Raw genomic sequence first — 10,989 nt, forward strand, 5'->3', positions numbered from 1 at the left:
TGGTATCCTACTGCAATGGCTTGTACTACATAAGCTACACATCAGAGGAGACCACTGATTTCCAGGTTAATTCTTTAAAAAAAGGAGACATAAATTACTATGATTCTGGCTTTCCCTTTGTTTCATTGCAAGTAGTAAGAGTTCTGCCCCATGAGTGATAAGCACAGTATTGGCCTTTTAGGCCCGTGGGTATGGCCTAACAGTGGATTTGTCACACTACAGGGTAACACTACCAGCATACTTTAAGTGCAGACCCCACAACCAGAGGGAACCGGTTACTTGCTTTTAGGAAGCTGAAGTAGAAGAAGTGTCTTATTTATAGGGCATAACGTGTGTCCAGCGACTGATAATCGATCAGGAGAGCCATGGAGCACTTTCTGCCCGCACAGACATAAAGCAGGAAGGCGCCTGTCCCAGACCCGTCCCGGCCTCAAAGCGATGGGGGGCGGGGCCGGATTGCGCGGGGGAACGGAAAGCTCAGGCCCGGGTTTCCCCGCGTCCCGGTGCCATCCGGGGGAAGAGTTTAGGCGGCAGCAGCCTGTTAACGATAAGGAAGGTGGAGGTGCGGTAGCTGTTTCTGTAGGTTGCTCCCTTCTTTGCCCCGATCCTCCGTTACGGTCTTTCTCCTCAGCCCGCGGTCAGGGCTGCTGGGTTGGTTACGGCCCCGGCATGGCGCTGCCGGCCGGCAATGCAGTGCGTCGGGGCAGAGCCATGCCAGTGCCGGCTAGTCGGCGGGCAGGTGTGTCGCTGTTGGCTGGAGAAGCCGCGGCGGACGGGATGCAGGCCGGGACGGTGCGGCCCCAGCGGGGAGCCCGCTTTCCGAGCGTGGCCGTGTGCCAGTTGGCGGTATACCTGCTGCAAGAGCCACCTCACCAGTTGCTTTTAAATTTCTAACTGGATTTAAGTGTATTCTGCTGGGGGGTGGGTATTTGCCCCGGGGGTCTCAGGTCCCTTCGGCAGAACTTGGGTTTGTTCTTGTATAGGCCCTGCCGGGCCGTCATGTGTCTCTTGTACTGTTTGCTTCAGAAAATGCTTTCAAAAATACAGGGAAAGTGTGTAAGAATGAGAGCAGTTAGTTTTGAGGATCCATAAATGAGATGTTGATGTCTGTGTGACTTGCAGGTGAAGGGTACGTTTCTGGTGTGATTGGTTGCCCCATCGCGGGAAACTTTTCCCTAGGGGAAGACGGTGAGGTAATCTAGACTGCGATGTGCTTGCCTCAGCGCTTAGGTTCCTACCTCTATTGCAAGCTATCCATTTTGTGTATCAGCAGCTAGATTTTCACAGTCTGATTTGTAGTTAATGTTGCAAGAGGCACGTTACTTTTCTGCACACGATCATTGTTACAATTAATTTTCTTTTAACAGGAAAGCTCTAAGTGTTAGCTTATCTCGAAGATCTGAGGGTATACTAATAATAATGTGGAAGGATTCTTCAGTGACAACTTTGGAAATATATTAAGTTTTCAATTATTGTCTTCTTTTGAATTATATTAATGAGCCATAGGAAAGCAAGGCAGAATAATCTTGTATAGGGTCAGCTCTGTGGGTGTGGGAATTTCAGAGGTGTTTGTACAACCAATTTTAGAGACCTCCAGTGTTGGTGGTAGAGCAATCTCCCCATACAACTTGTATGCTCACTAAGAAAAACTCTGAAACTGTAAGGGCAGTAATGTACTTGAATCCTTCCTGCTGTAATTTAAAGCCATTTCTAGTCACATCTATAAATGGCATGGGGAACAACTTTCTTTAAAGCTGGCTCTTATGTTTGGTTTTGTTTGGGGCTTTTTTTTTTAACTCGGGTCTGTTCCTTAAACATTCCCAATTACTTTAAACTTTTCGTGTACGTTATGCATTTAAGCTCTGATGATTCTTGATCCTCTTCTCTGAATTAATTTTAATTACTTCATATGCTTGTCTCAATTTGAAGGACAGTATTCAAATCTGGGTAGAGTATTCCAGCTGAATTCTACGCAGTAGTGAATAGTATGGAAGATTTATGTGCCATCAAAACTTTACTTCAGTTTACGCATCCTGGTATGGATGGCATGCTGCTGGCATACTCAGCTTCTGTTCTAGCTTACACTTCAAGGGCTATTACGCACAACTATAACCCAGCATGTTGTTCCCTTCCAGCTGATTATTCTTGCCTAAATTGAAGACCTGGTATTTATTCTTATTAAAGTGCACTTCCTTTTTTTTTAAAAAAAAAAAAAAACAACAACTCTCCAAATAGTAAAGACTAGATTAGAATCTAGAATTTTCTTTCATTGTGTTTCCATTTTGTTGCAGCTTGCTGCCACCTGTAATATTAGTAAACATAAATATTTACTTAAACATTAAATAACACTAGATTTAGGAGGGTTCTCTGTGGACCTTCAATGGCCTGTATTACTTCTTGATTCTGTTTTTCTGCATCACCTCACAGCCAAGATGAAAAATAGTGCCAATTTAGAATTGGATTTGGACCTACGTCACAAACTAAATCCTTATCACGTAGGGAAGTACATTTTCTGACTTTAATTAGGACAAGCTTGAGTGCTTCCAGGCCTGGCAGGAGACAATATTCCAAGATGGTCTTTTGCTCTTTGATGGTTAGCAGCGGCATGTTTATTCCTGAGATATGCAAGTCACAGAGCACCCTGAAATAGTGCAATAAGTGTGTCCTGAGTAAATAGGATTTGAAAATATATTTGGGCTACACTGTAATGTCCATTTTAGCTCCTTCTTCCTTCCCTTGCATTCACTCAGTTTACCTTATCTGAGCCTTCCATGTTTTACAGGGCACAAAGACTGCAGCAAGCTCTACTCTGCTTTTGACACCTTGTGCTACAGAGCATTTTTCTCATTCACCAGATAGAATCTTTAAAAAATTTATAAGCTAAATACAAAATCCCTTGTGTAATATGACACAGCTGTCTCTTTGGACTTTTTTTTTCTTTGCATGTCACTATGCTGTTTGAGCGTTTTCCTGATGTGTAAATTAGAACTGCATGACAGTATGTTAACTAAGATTCATCACTCTTTACAGTTCTTTCTCAAGAGGTTTTTCTTCCCTGATAATGGAGGGTGCCTTGAGCAGTACAGAAACTTTCAGCATAGCAGAGAAGCTTTTCTCAGCCTACCTGTCTCTAGTTTCACAGTAGCACAAACTGGAAAGCATTTGGTGTCACATGCTTACTCTCTCTAAACTTCCAGTTTTCATATGATGTGATAACTGGGAGGAGAAGGGGGTCTCCTAAAAGCATTGTGTTTTCTTACATCTTCAAAAGAAGACTGAAACTGAGTAGCTGTTAAAATTCAACAGGAAGAGAGAATAGTAAAGTTGACTTTCTGAACTGCTTCAGCATTGATAAATGCTATCCTGAACTACTTCAGTGAGATTAGGTGACAATTACATCTAAGGCATATGTCCAAATGTTATTTAATAAGGCCCACAATTACATAGGAACATGTTCCTCCTCGTAACACCTGTTAGAAGTGAAATGATTCTACCAGATGATCAGGTTTCTCTCTGTTAAGGGAAGTATTGGTACACCATATATTTTAAGTCTTTTGTGCATGTGTCTTGAATCTTGTTGTAAGTTGCAGTAGGCATTTATTCTTTGCAATGACTTGAAATGGAGTTTCCAAATAGTTCTGGATTTTTAAAACCTAGGGACATTATCTCTTTGTGAAGAGATGGGGCTCTTGGAGATACTGAGTAAATTATTTTTGTTTCTTTTATTCTGCTGGTGTGTAGAAAGAATATATTTTGTGAGTTGTAGTATCAAAATACCACAAATGGGGTTAGTAGAAATGTCCTGTGCATGTTAAAGCTATTACAAGTCCTAGCTATTATGTTGTTGCTTTAAAGGTCGCTCCCCCCATCTGTTTTGTCTTTTTTTTTTTTGTAAAGGGATATATGTAATTTGATAGAGATATTTTTATTCTGTTGTTCATACTGCTGAAATACTGGGTCTGGTTTACTACAGTTTAGGAAGGATGTGACCAATTTAAGTAAGTCTAGAAATGCTTAAAAAGACCAATCTGTTTGGTTTTGGGTTGTTTTTTTTGTTGGTTTTTTTTAGTTGACCTAAAACCAGTACTTTAGAAAAAAAAAGAGTTTTTCTAGTTTTGAAAAAACAAACTCCACATAAGAGAAAGGAGATTTTAAATACACAGTCGGTGGCAGAGAACACTTGTTATTTATTTTGCAGGTTCACAGGGGAAAAGACAATTACAATAACTTTGTAGTGAAGAAAGGCTCAGCTGAGTGCAAGGAGAATCTTCATGAGAGGGTGGCACATTGGAGCAGGAGCCCTGCAGAGATTAAGGAATCTCCTTCAGCAGAAGTTGAGACTGCTTTGGAAACTGTCTAGACATGAGTTGGCCTCACAGTAGAGGGCTTGGACTAAATGGTTGTTGTTCCTATAAATATTTTAATAACATTTCATGAACTATGGTACTTGCAAAGTCATTCTTTTGTCAGTCATTATGCCTTAGCTAAGAAACAGTAACTTCCCTAAGTGTGTTCTTTCTGTTGAAAATTCAATTAAAATTAAAACTACTTCATGATTTTGGTTTAGACTAAAACAATTACAGTGAATTATTGTAAAACCCTGTATTTTGGGGGGTTTGGAGTTTTTTTTTTGGTTGTTGTGGGTGTTGTTTTTGTTTTTGTTTGTTTGTTTGTTTTAAGAATGTGCTTTATTTGTAAATAACCTGAAATATCATAATGTAGCTGAACTGTATATTTGGAAGTATAGCTTGAGCTTGACTTAAACTTGTTTGTTGCTTCTGGAAAACAGTGTAGTTTTTCCATATCATGTTAATATAATGAGTGACTGCTCTGTTACAAGGAAATTTTAAGCATTTTAAGCAAGGCTAAATCAGGAGTATTCTAATTGGATGCTTTTGGTCTCATTAAAAATGAGACAAATTTAGGCAATTATGTAGGAATGTAGGCTAAAATAATGCTCTTTTTCTTATTTTAGGGACCTGTGGGATTTAAGAATATTTCTCATAAGAAAATTTGCTGCTTCTACAGCCTTCCATCTTAGTGTGCAGTTGATGATTTCACTTGAAATACTGAAGAACAGTAGGCACAGTGCAATTGCTTTTCAAAAATGTTGAAAGTTCAGCAGTGTGTAACAGCTGATGGGATACCCAAGAAAAAGCCATATATTTGTGACATTTGCTATAAGCAGTTTGAAACTCCGTCAAAATTAGCTAGGCATTATCTGATACATACTGGTCAAAAGCCATTTGAATGTCATGTATGTCATAAAACGTTTAGGCAGCTAGTCCACCTGGAGAGGCATCAGTTAACCCATAATCTACCCTTTAAGTGCATTGTTTGTTACAGAAACTTCAGAAACTTAATCACTTTGTTAGAGCATCAGCAGCATCATAATGAAAATTACCAGAATACCAAGCAAGCAGAAAGCTTTGTAAATTCTGAGAAAGACATGGTCACTTGTGGCATATTTCAATGTTCTGTGTGCTGGAAATCTTTTACAACTGAAGAGAGTTGGATGCTGCATCAGTGTCTGAAGGCAAATTTTCTACATGGTGCTAGAAGGAGAAAGGAAAGTCATGCTTGTGAATCATGCAACAAGACATTTCCATCAAGATCTAAGCTAGAAAGACACTTCCTGATTCACACTGGCCAGAAACCCTTTAAGTGTTCTTCATGTGGCAGATCTTTCAGACAGTCAACACACTTGAAAATCCATCAGCTTACACACACAGAAGAAAGACCTTTTCAATGCAGCTTTTGTCAGAAAGGGTTTAAAATACAGAGTAAACTCTTGAAGCACAGACAGCTTCATGTCAGAAACAGGATTTTTCCCAATATTGTATACAAAGCAAAGACTCTTAAATATCCCAGAACATGTAACCTTTTGGAAGGGAAGATGGATAATTTTGAGAATGCTGACACCTGTGAGTCACAGAATGACCCACGTGATGCTCAGTTAATCTATATCATACCCTTTCAGTGCCCTGCATGCAAGCAGTGTTTTGAAACAGAGCAGGTCCTAAATTTGCACAAATGTTATCTGAGAGATGGCAAAAGTTCAAATAATAGTATAACGGCATGCAGCCGCTCAGTCAGCATGAAAAGTAAGATCCTGAAGAAGCTGAAGTGTACTGGTGGAAAGGCAACAGATTTTTCTCTGACTGACGGAAAAAAATCAAAATCAGGTCACTTTAAAAGTCATGACCTGGTTGCAGCTAGAGATCAGGGCTCTGATCAGCATGCTTCCACTAAACCTTTCAAGAGTTGCCATCGCAAGCTTGACATACACAAGGCACCTAGTAATCGGTTGAAAAGAATGTTTTCTGTGCCGTTACCTTGGGAAGAGCATCTGCAACCTCACGACTTTGGAATTGATTTAAAAGGTATGCTTACTGGTGAAAGCATGTTAAGCATCGGTGATTCACTGGATAATAAAAAGAATGATTTTTATGGTTCCTCAGATGATGGTGTCTTTGATAATCCGGAAGTACTTAAGTGTGCTTTTTCAGCTTCTGCTAAAAATACACGTAACAAAGTGTGTAAATGTGACAGATGTGAAAAAATCTTCCCGTCTTCATCCAAACTTCAAAGACATTATCTTATACACACGGGACAGAAGCCCTTTGGCTGTAATGTTTGTGGGAAGACATTTAGACAGTCAGCTCACTTAAAAAGACATCAGCTCACCCATACTGAAAAGAAACCCCATAAAAGCCCTGTTTGCCAGGTAGAATTTGAAAACCTGAACAAACTTTTCAATCATCAGGGAGATCACATTAAATTTAAGTCTTCTCAGCCTGTGGGTTATTTGGATTATTCTCAAACACCTTCACAGGCATCTGGCTTTCAAGAATTTGAGCTGATTCAATCAAACCAAGCAGCTGAAATCAAAGTTGAAATTGAGTCAGGGGACTTTGTCCTTGACACCAGCAGTAGAAACGTACAGCCGTATTTGTGTAGTAATTCGTTGGAAATGGAGCAAAGCAGTTATGGCTATTGGCACGATTTTTCTGAAGGTACTGAAAAAAGCAAAGTTGCTAACAAACTGTATCAATGCAGTATCTGTTTTAAAACTTTTAAATCACCTTCTAAGCTTGAAAGACATTACGTAATGCATGCTGGACAGAAGCCCTTTGAATGTTTTGTTTGTGGTAAAAATTTCAGGCAGGCCCCACATTTGAAAAGGCATCACCTTATTCATGCTAAAGAGAGTTTAAAGCTGAGTTCTACTGAGCAGCAGCCAGAGAACATACTGTTTTTATCAAAACTGAATAATGTCCTATGAAACTGTATGTTGAAATTTTGGGTTACATAATTATTAAAAGGCATATGTTAGACTGAACAACTGACCGAAAGGGATTATCCTTTTCTGTTATGGAGATGATCTGTTGAAGAATTAATGTACTGTCTTCAGAACTGTCTACCTGATACAATATGTGAAAAATGTGAGGAGATGTTTAAAACAAACAAAAAGCAAAGTGGCTTTTTTATTGCATTTCTTTTCCTAAGTTAATTTATAAATACACATTCTTACCATATTAATAATGTTGCAGTAATCTGCAGTCCTCCAGAAGTCACGTATTTTAAAAGTTAAACCTTTATATAATATTTTATGACATTATGTTGTCCCATGATAACGGTCAGAAAAATAAAGCTAAAAAGTTAATGTCCAGAATGGAGAAAAAATGGTCCTTTTACTTTTTTTTTGGCTCCCTGTATGTTGCAAGCAAAGGATACTTGCTGTGTATATTTCATACTAAAAAAAATTAAAAAATCCCATAGTTATGTTTAGATAAAAGAAGCAAAGAAGAATTGAGTAGAAAAGGGGGAAGAAGTTTAATGAGAAAAAATGTAGATGTGGCATTATAGAACAGTTAATAGAAAAAAATTTAACTGCTTTGTAATGTGCTTGGAGATCTATGCATAAGGAATTAGATCTTTCCCCTTCTTAAAATGTAAGTAGGCAATGCTAAAATAGCAGGGTTTATAATCAGTTAATCCATTCTACCATTTCATTATCTCCAGTTCTTTGTATATTCCTTGCCTTTTCTAGCTTTTTTTTTTTTTTTTCAAATTCATACAATAGTGAACTATTTTTTCAGAAAAAAAAAGAGGACAAGAAATTATCATTAACATTACAAACAGGCTTACCATCTGTTCCAGTCTCCTAGCATACATATTGCACCAGTACAAGAAATGTTCTCTAAGATGTGATAATAACTCAGATGAGCAGTTTTGTCAGGAAGTCATATTCTTGTTACATTAAATATAAGAGACTGAAAATTACTTTTAGTTCAATTAGGTAATTCTGATTTTGTATTAATAGAATCTGTAGTTATACTTTCTGGTAAGTAGAGAGCTGCTGTGCTTGTGGGACTGGCAAAAAGTGAAAGTGCAGTGGAGATTTATTCATTATGAAGAAGAATTAAGTCTTTTTTTTTTTTTTCTTTCACTGAAAAACTACCTTTTAGGATATTTTACATTGTTATGCAACTTGAAACCTTAAGTTTTTAATCCTGTTTCTAAATTAACATCTGTAAGATCCATGGCATTCTTTTCATTATTTAAATAGATCCGTATTTATTTAAGTAAAATGTTTTTTTTTGGTTCTGTTTTAATTTTTGAAGTGTTTTATCCAGGTTTTGCTGTGGCATGAGCTTTGTAGTATTTGGTATAAAGGAAATGGAGGTTTTATTTTCGTACCTGTTACTCTTTCCTATTTTCAGAGAGAATAAAATCAGGAAGGGTACTCAGAAGCAGTCTGTAGTTAACTATGACTTTTGTATGACAGACAATTTCAGTACATTAATAATGACTACACTTATATATTGAGATTTTTTTTCTCCATATGTGAATTGTTTCATATTGAAAGAATACTGTCTAAAATGTTTTGAAAGTGTATGGTAGAGCTTTTAAAATACTTGTAATAAACTATTTTGTTTATACTGGACTTTAATTGTATACTGTATGTGCAGGTCAGTTTTGAAACTATGTAATATTCAATTTCCAAAGAAGTTTAAGGCTACATATTAAAATAACTAACTTTGCATGTTAGAGAAATAGGCTTCAAGATCTCTTTTGTTATCAAATAGAAATATGTTTAAAGATAGTAAGATCTTTCTTAAGGAGTCACACTCATTTAAAAAAATTTCTATGTTTGAGAGTGATGTTCAGAGAACACTAGGTGTGTTTTGAAAATACTCAATTTGAGTAAAATGAGAGAAAAGAAATATATAAAAAGCTCCTTTTCAGGGATGAATAGACATGTATGTGAGGTGCTACTGTCTGATTAATTTTGAAACTAATGTAATATTTGGGTTCCATGGGATTTCAGAAGGGCAGTAAGGGCCACTTTGTTTATCTGGCTCTCTGTCCCTTTATGAGAAGTTCTGTGTCAGTATAAATTCATTATTTTGAGGGGATTATAGCATAAACTAGCTAGGAAAAGGTAAAGCAGAAGGAGAAAAAAAACCTAAGGTTGAAATCCTGTCTCTTTTGAAGTTAACAGTAAAATTCTCCAAGTACCTTTGAGAATTTGAGCTAGAATGGTTTTCCCAGTGTTAACAGTAACACTTTGTGTTGTTCATAATCAAGGCAAATTCAGGCCATCAATTTTTTAATTATATTTTGGTGGCAGAGCTGTTGCCTGTGGTTTTGTTAGAATGAGCTGATGTCATATAGCAATAATCTCATAGTACTGAAGTGGATTATTTTTTTTAAAAGACTATATGCAGAACCAATGCATATTCCTGCAAATATTCCTGTAAACAGGAAAACAGTGGGTCCTCATGTGTTAGTATTGAGCTCTCCCCGAGGAGAACCTCTCAAATCATGCAGATACAGCTTTGAGGTAGTTTTGTGTGAACAAACAAAAGGTCAAATATTTTAAAACAAACAGAAAAAGGTAAAACTACTTTTAAGACAAAGTACACAACAGTAAATTCACTGGAACTGCAGTACCAACTGATCACATAATTTTCTATCTAGGAAATGTGGCTATGGATAACTGTAAATATTTATGATTTGATTGCTGTGCTATCCTTGCAGTGTCTGCAGAAAACGAAAAATTGCAAAATATATATGTAAGTATTCCTATGTATGTCTAGGGGAAAATTCAGAAAGGAAGACAAGCCATCATAAACCACAGAAAAACTGTTTAATCACTTTTGTACCTACTTCTCACAGAGTGTTTGGTTTTTCACTTGTCTGATCTGCTCTCACTCTTATACCAAGAGCCAAGAAGAAAACTTAGTGAGGCAAATGGGAGACAAACACAAAAGAAATGGAATTGAAGTTAATGAGACCTGAGGCTTCAAATTTAGGTGCTGGACTTAATGCTTAGTTTTCCTGGCTACCTTCTAGTATAAATGTAAAACTCTGAAAGTCATAATCTCACAACAGTAGCTCTCTTGAGTAACACTTATCTAAGTACAGTTGGATGACTTAAATCAATAAAGGCTATGGGTTCAGTCTTTCTAATGGCCCCTTGTAATAATGTTGAAAATGTCTAGATGTCCTAAATAACTAAAGGGGTCACGGTTCATATTCCTAGCACAAGGTTTTGTGGATTTTTAAAATGCAAGTTTTACCTTAATAGCCTAGTTTTATGGTCTGATGGCTATAGATGAGATGTGTCTGAGAGGCAGTTATCATAAGGAAAATTGAAGTTACAGAAGTGACTTTTCTATGGTCTCACATACCTTATTTTCTCCAGGTTGAGCAAATTAATTGTACTTTTTCATATAATGACTAGTTCTCTCAAGTAGTTTTTAAATAGCATCTTTCTTAGCGTGTGTTAAAAAAGTGAATCTTCAATGTCTGTGCAAGTGAAGAAGTCGGCCTTATGCCAACAAAATAACTCACAAGTAGAATTGATCCTTTCCTTGTTCAAAAATTGCTGTTCTAACATGAAAGTGTCATTTTGTACGTCCTGAGTTACTCCAAGTCTTTAAATGCTGTTTTACTCCTGTACTCTGCCATTCCAGTTCC

General features: G+C 37.2%; 1 protein-coding gene across 4 annotated transcripts; it reads left to right on the forward strand.

The window, feature by feature from the left end:
• Positions 1-426: 426 nt before the first annotated feature.
• ZNF770 (zinc finger protein 770) lies at positions 427-8,948 on the forward strand. Of its 4 annotated transcripts, none has more exons than XM_061463429.1 (3): positions 427-562; positions 4,199-4,443; positions 4,976-8,948. In XM_061463429.1, the coding sequence occupies exon 3, from the start codon at positions 5,108-5,110 to the stop codon at positions 7,283-7,285; it is 2,178 nt and encodes a 725-aa protein (XP_061319413.1). In that variant the 5' UTR covers positions 427-562; positions 4,199-4,443; positions 4,976-5,107; the 3' UTR covers positions 7,286-8,948. The 4 variants fall into 4 exon arrangements, with proteins under 4 accessions (XP_061319413.1, XP_061319414.1, XP_061319416.1 ...); XM_061463430.1 differs by having other exon boundaries at positions 4,199-4,399; XM_061463431.1 differs by lacking the exon at positions 427-562 and adding an exon at positions 769-846.
• Positions 8,949-10,989: the final 2,041 nt, after the last annotated feature.

The sequence above is a fragment of the Pezoporus flaviventris genome, unplaced genomic scaffold (genome assembly GCF_033815535.1).
Source record: "Pezoporus flaviventris isolate CSIRO_AGI_PZ_B2104156 unplaced genomic scaffold, CSIRO_AGI_Pfla_v1 ptg000036l, whole genome shotgun sequence".
NCBI classification, from domain to species: domain Eukaryota; kingdom Metazoa; phylum Chordata; class Aves; order Psittaciformes; family Psittacidae; genus Pezoporus; species Pezoporus flaviventris.